Raw genomic sequence first — 12,050 nt, 5'->3', positions numbered from 1 at the left:
TGCTAATTATATTTGATTGTTAATGTCGACGTAAAAGAAAATAGAATTTGGAATTTTCCATTGAATATATTGAATATTTTTAAAGAGACGCTCGGTTTAAATTGTCAGATGTGAATATTGATTTCCGAAAACGATTCATCTGCTTTAACACTTAAATTTCGGAAAGTCTAAGCCCCATGCCTGAAAAATGAAATATTTTGGTTTTTAAACATTTGAATTAGACGTTTATTATTTTTCCTGATTATATGTACGAAAATTTGAATGCATTGGCAATAATCGAACAATTACGTCCAAGAAACGATTCCATAGATATTGATTGAACGAAGATTGTAGGAATCACAGAACTGTCGATAGTCGTGACGCTGGTAAGGGTATTGTCGTAGCACCTCTTAAGTTTATCACAATGCGGATGAAGGTGAATATCGAAGACAATACGATGCTTATGGAATTATTCATCGATGATGTGAAAACCATCTAAGATAATGACGCATCGTTACCTTTACGCACAGATAATTTTTTTATTACGTTTTTCCAATCCATCCAACAATTGTACATAAATATATACAAGATGTAACGATATTATTAGATTGCGTATGTTTGTGCAATTTCATATTATTATAAACGTAAGTACAAGAATGGAAGTACTTACGTTTATAAATGAATACAGTTAATGACATGATGTACAGAATAAATTACTAAATATATGTAGACACTTGTAGCGATAAGTGGATGAAAAGTATTCATTTAAACGCGGTAATAAAAAGTTAAAGCTATGAGGATAAAAGTTTTACTGGGGCTATTTTTCTTATGTGTTAACGCGAAGCCACCTACTCAAGCCGAGTGGCTTAATTGGTCTCTCGGGAAACTTGAAGGCATGAAAAAGGAATAAAATTTTCATTCAAAGAGAAGCCAGTGCTAATTCATATTTTCTTACGTAACAAGACGAGACGTTATATCTAAAGCGTACTGAAAATGTAATCTTAATAAAAATCCAGACGTTTTTGTTTCCTTTGAAGGTTTTTACCTCGGAAAAATGTTTGTGACCCACTTCCCCACAGAAAAAACAGCTCTAATGTCGACTTCCCTACGCGAAGAGAAGAAAAAGGGGGAAAAAGAAAACGGGAGAGGAGAAAAGAACCGTCTTCTCGCGTTGAATACTACCTCTGTCTATAGTAACACGCAAAAGGGCAGACACTGTTGCGAATATATCAATTTTATTGCGTCCGCGTGAACGTAAACCAGAGCTGCCGCACTGAATGCTATAAACAATGAAATTTTATTCCAAAAGAAGAATCCGTTTCCGCACTTTACCTACACGAGTCCGCACACCTAACTAACACAGCCCCAAACAGTAGAAATTCTATCTCTCGAAAGATTTCAAAGTACGATCTCCATAGGCACAAAAGCTCCGTAAGTGCAACGCCGAGGAATCATGAATAACTGGGTCGCTGCATTAATTCTTTTATGCAGCTTGAGCTTGTGAAACGCAGAGCCGGTCGAGTGAACAGGAGCGATAGAACCGGGAAATCAACATCTCGCCGGCACGCTATCTATAATCATTAAGATATCAGGAAAGAGAACGTCGCAGATACAAAAATAAAGTACAGAAATAATATTGTCGGATTTGCTCCCGAGTTATATCTCATCCCCTGCTTTGATTTCATTTCACATGCAGACGCTTTAGAGGTTCGTCATAAGTTTTAAAAACTAGCTTCGATCGTGTAGAGTTGCGCAACCCGGGACACGAAATAGTATCGCAATGGTTCGATATAGACACAACCACGTTTTACCAATGCGTAACCTGACATTTCATCTTCAGACGACCAGCAGGTGGGGCGTGTTTGATGTGCATCGAACAACATCATCCTATACAAACACGAGAGAGAACCAAGCCTGGGCATATCGGGAAACCAGGGGCTCGTCCAGTTTCCCCCTAGTCGTTAGCTCGCGACACGCTGGAGGGGATGATAAGAAGAACGCAAGCGCGAACCTATCGACCAGCTAACCCTCCGGGTAACACCCTTGCGATCCTCAGCCGAAGCTCACTGCTTCTCCGGCGAACTAGTGGGTAGTACACGCACGCGACACAGGTGAGTACCAGCTTCTCAAATTTTGCCTTCTAAGTGTAATCTAACAGAGAATGTTTGGAATAAAATCGACGTCTAAAATAATTCTTCTAACCGAAAGATTGGCCGAAGAACAAGTGAATCAGTTTATAAATTTGTTTTCTATTGATAATGATATTTTCTTTGTTTGGTAGTTCAGTGTTTGGTATCGTAGTCGGTTTTTGGCTAGGTCGTACTTCTTTCGCGGGGTACTCGCAACGGTCATTGGGGGGTTGAAAGGAATAAGAAATTGATTTTTAGGTAGAGAATATTTTTGAGGTTTCTTTGTCATATTAGTAAGTAAATAAGGTTTCAAATAGATAATTGATATCGCGTTTTTTCGCTGTTGAATAGAGTTTTTCAAAGTTGATAGAGTTATTTATATTTTAATCATATAATAATAAAGATTTATACGAAATAGGTAGGCGTGGCAAGCAAGAAATATTTTAATTCGAAAATAATAGTGATTGATAATTGGCTTTGCGTTTTAACACTAAACCTACCAGTGCTGATTAAATTGATCGTTTTCAAACTTCTACCCAAATTTAACCATATTTAAACGTTATCATATTGCTTCATAATTTCCGACTTTTCCTAAAACGTGCATACAATATATTTTTCGGTATTTACTTCTAGCTTGCTTTTTTCTTTTCTTAGAAAAAATTGTATTCTGTCCTGCCTACCGCGGGCGGTCAGTTTAACTGACCGATAAAATATTTTAATTACTCTCAAAATAAATACAATCAGTACAAAGAAAGAGCTATCTCAAAGTCAGATGACAAACAAAATCAGTAATAACAAATAATAATAACTGTTACACCCGTAATCTTGTCATAAACCATAATTCATCCCTAGATCAAGATGGTCACCAGGTATCAAAACATATCAACTCAGGCCTATAATAATCCTAAGGAACCGCCATAAAATTTAGCATCTTTTACGGTCATTTTAAAAGTCGAAAAGTTTCTTAGGGTTGTTGCTCATTCTGATAAAACACGGGTAAAGCGGGGTTTCCCAATGTTCAACGGTCAATTCCACCCTCGAACAACCGTTGGTGGAGAACGGCCAGCACCCATCAATATTTTCGTATAAATATTACCGTCACAGATTCTTACTTGCTATCGTCCTTCCGACCAGTATACGTCTTAGTTTGTTAGTGAATCAGTCGACATCTAAACTTGTTATCTCTAAAGCTCAGACGGAAAGCACCTCAGGGCGTTTTGTGTAAAGTTGTTATAAAAGAAAAAGTAAAGCATATATAATAACGGACATAGAAGAAGACTGTTCAGTGTGCAATGAACAAGAAACTTCAGCAACTGAAAACAGGATGGAAACACATGAAAAACTATTTACGACCGAATCAGAGTTGAATATTATAAATAATCGTTCATGTCCAGGGCAAAAAGGAAAGAAACTATTATTGACAGAAGAGAATGAGACTGATGTAGAAAACCAACGTATCACAACGGGCCTGATGGAACAGTTTGGAAAGAAATAGATGCAAGTTCCAAACTTGGCGGACATCAGTTGATAATATTTTTAGGGATATGCTAAACGGCATATAATGAAAGGACAAGTAAAGTATAAGAGATCATATAATAAAATGTACGGAAGAAGAAACATTTAGAGCACTGGGACAAAACTAGATGCATTTATAGCTCTGCTATATGCCCGCGGTGCATATCAGGCAAAGAATTTAGATGTCTCACATTTTTGGAATAAAATTTGGTGACCTGCATTTTTTTCAAAAACAATGAGCAGAAATGACTTTACTGAAATTATGAGGTTATACGATTTGATAAGAAGAGCGAAAGAAGCCAACATTTAGGAACCAATAAATTTGCAATGGTACCTACAGTATGGGACTCATTTATAGAGAATTCACAAAATTGTTATCAACCTGGTGCATACATTACTTTTGTATAAAGAATCGCGGGGAAAAATCATGCAATGTAACTATCAACAAGTTCAGATTCATTACTACAAAAAACTTGTCAAGTAAAAAGTTGTAAAGGTTACAAAACTACGAAAATTTGTTCAGAATGCAGGAAATATGCGGCAAATGTACATTTGATAATAAGATAATTTGTAAAAAATGCAGTGAAGTTGAATAAGATATATCTTTATATAAATAAAAGTGTAACTTTATTTAAGTCTAGAATTGAAATTAAACAAAAGTAAATTTGGGCGAAATTTTATGAAAGTTCACCATTTTATATACATTCAGTTATAAATTAACTATTATCTAATTAAAATCATAAAAACTATTACTTCTTTAATCACCGGTCATTTTGACCGGGCACGGTACAAATAGATATACACGAAGTGTCGATAGGTTTAGTGTTAAGTATGTTATTAGTCGAGACTCGTATTCATTTTAAATTTACGCAGGAGCCTATAAACGCAACGGTACTATGTTGATCGAAGAGTTTCTACGAGATAACAATTTATAGTGTGCATAAAGTGACGTGACCGTTCTCGTGGGTATGTTGCGCGTTATTTTCACGTGACGTTTCGATTCTGTGATCTCTACTTTTTTCCATCAATTAGACTCTTCCAATTCTTCGATACCAAAACACATTCTTTCGCGCGCCGCTCGTTACAAAGAAGTTTTTATTGAAATGTTTGATTTCTGATGTACGAAATCACCATTTAAATACGTATATTTAATAATGATAAACATAAACGGTTTTTGTAAAAAGAATTGAATAAAAAAGAATCTAGTTGAAGTTACGCGTTATTTTACGTTTAAAAAACGTTAAGTGATTGCATTAAATACAATACTACGCCCTTTATCACAAAGAATAAAGAGCATTAGTCACCAGAATAAACGTGGTGTAAATACAAATACAAATAATTACACAATTACTCAAAATTAAATATTCCATTGTAAGTATTTGTTCATTTTTTTTCAACTCTTACGGCAGATGCACGTTTCTATATGCGCAGCTTTGAGCGGTCAATGCGCCTGCCCTTTCCTAACGCCTAGGGATTTCCATCATCGATTATTACTAGAGTCTAAGCTAAAGCCCCTAGAAATAATATGATCAGCGTAGATCCGTGAAAATACAAGTGCATCCAACGTAGCTATTCCCATGTTTCGCATGCCTATTAATTAAGCAAATTATGTCTAATACATCGGAAAGAAAGTTTACCCTAACACTTAATTAAATATACGGTATATCCGAATACGTTCTGTACACAGTAAATATTTGAACGATGGGGTGCGCCAAGAAATTTATTGATTTAAAACGTTTTATCACTTTATCCCTCGTGACAATCGGCTGCGCAGTACTGTCAACAATTTGGAAAATTGTTACTCCACCTATCTATATTAAAATTAGGAATAGTTGTCAAGATCTGCTAATTGATCAGTATGACGTTTAGTACATTCTAAACATAAAAATAAATAAAGTGAATCTCCCAAGTTAGATAAGCTGTCACGAATTAATAAGATCGAGAAAAAGAAGATATATCTAAAAACACGTGGAAATTAGAAGGAAGACCGAATTTCGTGGGAGTTCATTTAAAATTCAATTACGTCTAGAATCTCTGACATTAATTGAGTGCAGACAGTTCGCCAAGTTGTCGCATGCAACGGCGAACTTTGTTAGTTTAAAGTTTCGAGTTACTCTGATTAGAAAATGTTTTCACGGGGAAAGCGATTAGCTGGAAGTTTCGGCTTTAAAGAAATCACGAAGCTTCTCTCGACATTCAGTGAAAAGTTTCCACTTTTCAATTCTTTCTTTGCTGCTGCCACTTTATGGTCACGAAATAGCGTGTCGTGTTCAACGAGTAACACCAGCGAATAATTCCGAAGAATTTCAACGAGACGCCACTTTTATCGTAGAAACAAATTGATGGCCCACCATTCCCTGGTAGCCTTGGTAAAAATTGTACGAGGCAATACAACGTTATCAGGCGTTTCTATCGCGGTCCGATATCGAAGCTAAAATCATGCTTCCTATCGGAGAAAGCAAAACACGGTCCGCGTAAAAAAGTTCTTCAACATGTAAAGTCACGCTGCGTCGGTATCGATCAGCGGAATATCAAGCTCCACTTTTACTGTGCTAAATTTCTGTGAGGGTCTCCATCTCGCGCACTCTGAGTCGCGTGGACGTTTTTATCACGGACCTCGCACGAGCACTCGTTGTTCCTTACTAAGAACATAGAGGTTTAATTATAGCGATACTTCAGTATAAAAAAGGAGAGTAAAAAAAGAATGTATCTCCTCTTTTTTTAAACCGGTTGCCAGATATTTCCATGGCTTTCAACAATCTATACCCGTAACTCGTTCTTTTAAATATGCCAGTCGCTTTCGAAGAAGATTTTAAAAACTTGAATGACACTCTTGTCCTGACATAATGTGTATACTATAGTAACACTATACCTCGGACATTTACGTAATCAACGCTTCATAATCCCCTACATGTATGAGAAGTGCTTACATAGTCGTAGGAATTTTATATTAATCCAACAGTATTCCATCAATGGACATTCATTCAATATTACAAACCAGAAACCATTCTAACCTTCTCTAATCATCGCGTACCATTTCCTTTGCAGATTTCAACTTGGATTGTTTAGTTTCTCCTTCCTCACCTCTCTTATTTCATCCTTTCCTTTTGGATTACCTTACGTTGAAGTGTTATTCCATAACTTGGGAAAAAAAGGGCACAACAAAGAGACGAATCGGTAGTGAACGTCGTCAAGCGAGCCACAAAGCCCAAGACACAAAATCTCCGCCTCCACCTCCCGTTCCTAAGCCGCTCGAAGAACACGAAGATCGTCGCATACGGTGACCATCCGACCACCAAAAGCCACCGGAATTCTGCGGTTTTGGTCAGGAGGACGAGGTCGGTGTTAAACCAGCAAGATTACCGGCCGCGGCGGTTGCGCCAAATACTGTGGTACAGCCCCTTCACCCGGCAACATTTCATTCTCCAGCTTTCGACAGTCCTTCACTTCCAATGTTAACTACCTGAAACGGAGGTGAGTGCCTGTCTCTTTCTGTGTCCAACAGCGCGATGCCTATTCTGTTGTCTCTTTGCATGCTCGATAACACTTGGCCGATGGAATTTCAACACTTTCCCTTCTGACCGTCTCGAGAGATTCGAGGAATTCGGAAGCGAGATGCTTCGGATATCTTCAGATTTCTATTTGTTCGTTCAATAGCTTCAAGCCTTATTTGTTGAGTGATTAATACTAAAAGTACTAGTCATTAGCAAGCCGGTAAAAGTTAATTCTCCGCCTAACGACTGGAAATACTCGGAGGTTTTTATACTCGAAAGAATGACAAGTGCTGTTATATGAATTATTTAAAATAATTAACTCAAGATAATAAATTCGAAATTTTTTGGCTATTGCTTTTAATATATAAAAAAAGTATAATTGAAGGTCTCACGAGAAGGAATCTAGTATTAAATCATCGTCAAACATCGTTTAGATTGAAAGGTCACTGAGCTTCTTTTTAGAACATTATGATAGATTAACGTCCCTGTCAACAACGAAAACTGTAACTTTGTTTCGCGTAGTTGAGAACGTCCAGATACGTTCATAACAATACATGCTAGTACATGGAAATGTATAAAGCAACTCGAAACAAAGAGTCCGGGTCGTTGTACGATAGATGCTTGCAGAAGAGTACATTTGTCGCAGCCTTTTCATTGAACCTGAAGACAGAGTCTTATAATAGAAGCCTAAAATAATGAACGACCATCTTGATAGAAAGCTTAGTTGAATGGTCTCCTATACGTATATATTCCGAATGGTGATATGTCGTATAATATCTCGGCGAATAAATTGCTCGTTCAATTAACCCTGGGCCGACTATCTGATTTATCCATTGAACTATAATTAACAGCCGGTATTCGAGTTCCACGAGACCCAAGCGATGGGCCGATAATTCCAACTACATCATAACGGCTATTATTTAATTATAGCACAATTAAGCGTAAATTAATACCGCAAAAAGAAGTGGAGTAAAATACCACGCAAGCATCTCGGTGTTTCTTCATGTTTTATAAATCTCGATGTATGTATGCATGCAAATTATCCAAGAAAATGCTTTTGGCATCGTGCAAATCAGCCTAAGGCTCGACGTTTTCCATCTTGGTATTAGACGAGTGATTTAAAAGCTCTAAGAACAACTTTTTGTGTTAATTACAGCCACCGCCTCGTATCATTTAAACCCGTAACGATATTACGCTAAATATTTCAAATTATTTCAAGCTTACCACGCATTCCATGTCTTCGTTACAATTTATTGTCCAACCAAGCAAAACGTCGCTATCGGGTATCTGTCATCCGATTGTCTCGTCGTCAGGGGGAAGTCGTCTCTACCTGTACCTTGCAAAGCACGAGCGATCGTCGAGCCGTATTTCACGCAAGACACCGCAAGACGAGACATGTCCACTACTAAAAGACACCATCCGACTACCAGCTACGCGCATCAGAACCAAATATGTCATCACATCCCGTGTCACGCATGCAAACCAGCAATCAGCAATCGTCCATCATCGTCGGCGCGCCATCTATGCCATTTATACCCCGAGCACCTCTGGCTGTTCGATGTGTGCATTATAAACTAAGCCGTGTGATCTGCAAAAAAGCAACCAAGCAAAATAAAAAAATGCAAAAAGCGTGAAATCACTGGACGATCGGACCGATTGCCACTATCACGACCACGACCATAGTTTGTCTTCCAGGTTCTCGTCAGGGGATTTGAGCTCGGAGCTCGACGATGAACCAAGCACAGACTCCGGGCTGGCCTCCATGGCCAGGGATTCGTCCCAATCGTATCAAGCGGTACCGGATCGGCCATTGCAGTCTCAGCCAACTCCTGTTCCACCGGCTAACCAGCCACCGGTACCTGGAGCACCGCCGTCTGGACCACCTCAACCCGTTGGCGGCGATCTAAGTCTCAACCTGAGACCCGGATCGAGAACCACCAGCGCTCCTTCCTCGCCGGCCAAGACCCGGGAAAGTTTACTCCAGAGGGTTCAAAGTTTGACCGGAGCTGCTCGCGACCAGGTACACTTTATCTTCTTTTTAAATAATTAGAAAAACTTAGTACAGAAAAGTTAAGCTGGGGTACGAATTTTTAATCCTTATCACTAAGTTATGGATATTTGTACATTTATTAAGGAAATTAAAAGCTACAAAAATACACAAAATCCACATGCATAATAGACGAAAGTATATAGTACACGTTATATTTAGACGGAACAAATGTCCGGGGCAAGATTCTATTTCTTAATTATAAATATAAATTTGTATAAACATCCACAGTTTATTTATTACCCTACTGCTGACAATTAGGGTAGAACCCTGGCTTATATTTGATAGCATTGCAATTGATCGGAGTGATAAAGGTTAAATTATATAATAATGAACGAAAGAAAGATATACATGTATATTTGATCTGTTTTATATTAGACTCTTTTTATCATATTAGTAACAGCCATCCGTTCTAGCAGATATATTACGTCTATTCGTATCTCCTGTCAAATATAATGTCGTTTTCTAAAATTACAGTGTTTTTCGTACCATTTGCCTTTTAAGTCTCCTTTGGTTTATCACTGTACGAGAGAAATATATGACTAAGCATGATTACTTCCGTGAATGAGTTCCATCTTCAAGTCCAATTCCAAGGTGTACACACAGTGTGTAACATATAAATGGTTACTCATTCTCAAACAGTCAGATTACATAGAAATGTAATCGTAGAAACGTGCGGTGCAAAACCTTCGATAGAACGACGTTAGTCAGATTTCAAGCTAAAATTGCGTTCTTGCATGTTCAACGCGTTATCTGGTCTTTCTAATGCTTTCGAAGAAATACGCAAGCATTTGCGTGCACGAAATCCCATTAATCTCTTCAGTATTCATTATCCCATTATACCATTTGGAGCGTTTGGATCTGTTAAGACGTAGCCCTATATGTAGAAGAAAAATTCTTTCTTTTTTTGCGTGTAAATTGTGGGAATGCAGTAGTGTAACTAATTGTCTAAATCTTCTTTACAAACAGGGTGCATCGATTCTAGGAGCGGCGGTGTCAGGTACAACTAGAGGGCCATCTTACAACAAAGATCGGTGTTTCACCCTGCTAGTCATCGATGACCAGAATACCGACTGGAGCAAATACTTCCGGGGTCGTAGGCTTCACGGTGATTACGAGATCCGTGTAGAACAGGCGGAATTTAGGGAATTGTCGTTAACTGCGAGCGAGACTGGTACTATTGTGTCCATGGCGGTTTATCGTAACGGAACCAAAGTCATCCGGTAATTATTATTAATTATAATTATATATTATCTTTCAATTTACGTATCTCTCTCACTTAAATTTATCTATATATATGTCGGGTTCACATTATGATTAGGGTTAGGGGCGTGAAACGAATCTTCATTTGGATTACACATTGTTGTTATGCAATAGAGATGTTGACTAGTGCAAATATCACTAGTGCAGAATTTGACAAGTAATCGTGGTAATGACTCGAGATGCTAATGACAATGATCCTAGGTTCAATAACGAATCCGCGGTCAACGGGATAAAATGCGCTTTCTTCCAAAGCCCAAGTTGCACTCAACTTGCTTGTCTACGGTACAAATATTACTGAACTAACTCTTTGTTAAAACGTGGAATATCCACCGAGCGTAAAGACGGTATGTAACTCGCTAATGAGACCTCACGAGAGAATGACTTTCCGTCACGATGATGCTGCAGAGGTAGACTATGATGGCGTGTATCTAAGAGATCTTACACGAGATCATCGAATTTGTCGAGGAAAGCCTCCGTTCGGAAAGTGAGGGAAACGGACGTTCCTGTTAATTGGTTAGTTTCCATGTTGGTGATTAGAGAAGGATGCTAGCCGCCCTTGAGGGAAAATTACTAGCGGGAAGCATCGTTCGTGAGAAAAATAGATTTCCCCTATCTTCCCGTAGTTGGGACAAAGACTGTTTGCTTGTTTGAAGGACTTCAGTTAACTAAATCTTAAGATTTGTAACGGGTCCGTTACAAGAAACCGTTGGAATGTTTACTGTCGAGTGCCGCTACAACTATTTCTTTTAAGGAGAGCTATAGAATTACTCCAGCTCTATGTTAGGTAAGAACATTCATCCCGTGACCGCGGCTACGTTCAGCGACTTGTTGTCGCTTCGAGTCAAGCTCATTATCACAAATCTCGAACAATTATATTCGAGTTAAGTTATAGAGGCTAAAATATTGGGGGTTTTCCGAAGAATTCCAAAGGAAGGCCCCGGTGTCCTTTCATCTCCGACATGTATATAATATATATTTTTTTTTTTTTTTTTGAGAAATTTAAAGGTGCAAAAATGCATAGAACGTGTTGAATATGTAAAAATGCATAAAATATCGGAAGTATAGAATTCACTATAATATTTAATAGAAGAAACCAATCATGAAAATATGAATTTACATAAACATCCGCAGTATACTTGTTATATGTATATTATATCATAATATTTATTTATTTATATGTATATGTACGTATTCTACTTATTTTAATCAATATGTATTGTTTATTTTCACTGCGAAAGTAAAACAGACAAATTCTGTCGACAGATCTTTCAAACCTGATTTCGTCCTGATACGACAGAACCTAAAGGACGCCGGAGAAGACAACAAGAACCTTCTTCTCGGTTTAATGTACGGCGGTGTCCCGAGCATTAACAATCTCACGGCAATTTACAACTTTCAGGTATGAACTTTGCGTGAGCTAACGACCACATTGAAGATACTTCGAATAAAGGAAACGATTAAGAACTTTAACAATTTCGCATGAAAATGGATTTCTTAATCGTGCTTCTTTTTTCAGGATAAACCATGGGTGTTCGCACACCTATTGGGACTTCAACGTCGTTTAGGAAAAGACAACTTCCCCTTGATCGAGCAAACTTACTATCCCAACCATCGTGAAATGGT

At 38.0% G+C, this 12,050-nt stretch overlaps 1 protein-coding gene across 2 annotated transcripts in view; it reads left to right on the top strand.

Annotated features, from left to right (window-relative positions):
• The first annotated feature begins 1,943 nt into the window (after positions 1-1,943).
• The window catches only part of LOC100744573 (synapsin), a 39,465-nt gene continuing 29,358 nt past the window's right edge, over positions 1,944-12,050 (top strand). Inside the window, exons 1-6 of one of the 2 annotated variants that reach the window (XM_012387797.3) lie at positions 1,944-2,090; positions 6,672-7,097; positions 8,813-9,137; positions 10,134-10,387; positions 11,691-11,826; positions 11,944-12,048. In XM_012387797.3, the coding sequence (XP_012243220.1) occupies positions 8,880-9,137; positions 10,134-10,387; positions 11,691-11,826; positions 11,944-12,048 (753 nt within the window). In that variant the 5' untranslated portion in view covers positions 1,944-2,090; positions 6,672-7,097; positions 8,813-8,879. Of the gene's footprint in view, positions 2,091-6,671; positions 7,098-8,800; positions 9,138-10,133; positions 10,388-11,690; positions 11,827-11,943; positions 12,049-12,050 lie in introns of both variants that reach the window. The other variant, XM_012387798.3, reaches the window with a different exon arrangement.

This window comes from Bombus impatiens, unplaced genomic scaffold, assembly GCF_000188095.3.
Source record: "Bombus impatiens unplaced genomic scaffold, BIMP_2.2 scf_0487, whole genome shotgun sequence".
In the NCBI taxonomy this organism is placed as follows: Eukaryota; Metazoa; Arthropoda; class Insecta; order Hymenoptera; family Apidae; genus Bombus; species Bombus impatiens.
The sequence above is the reverse complement of the archived record's forward strand: the minus strand, read 5'-3'. Positions and strand labels throughout refer to the sequence as shown.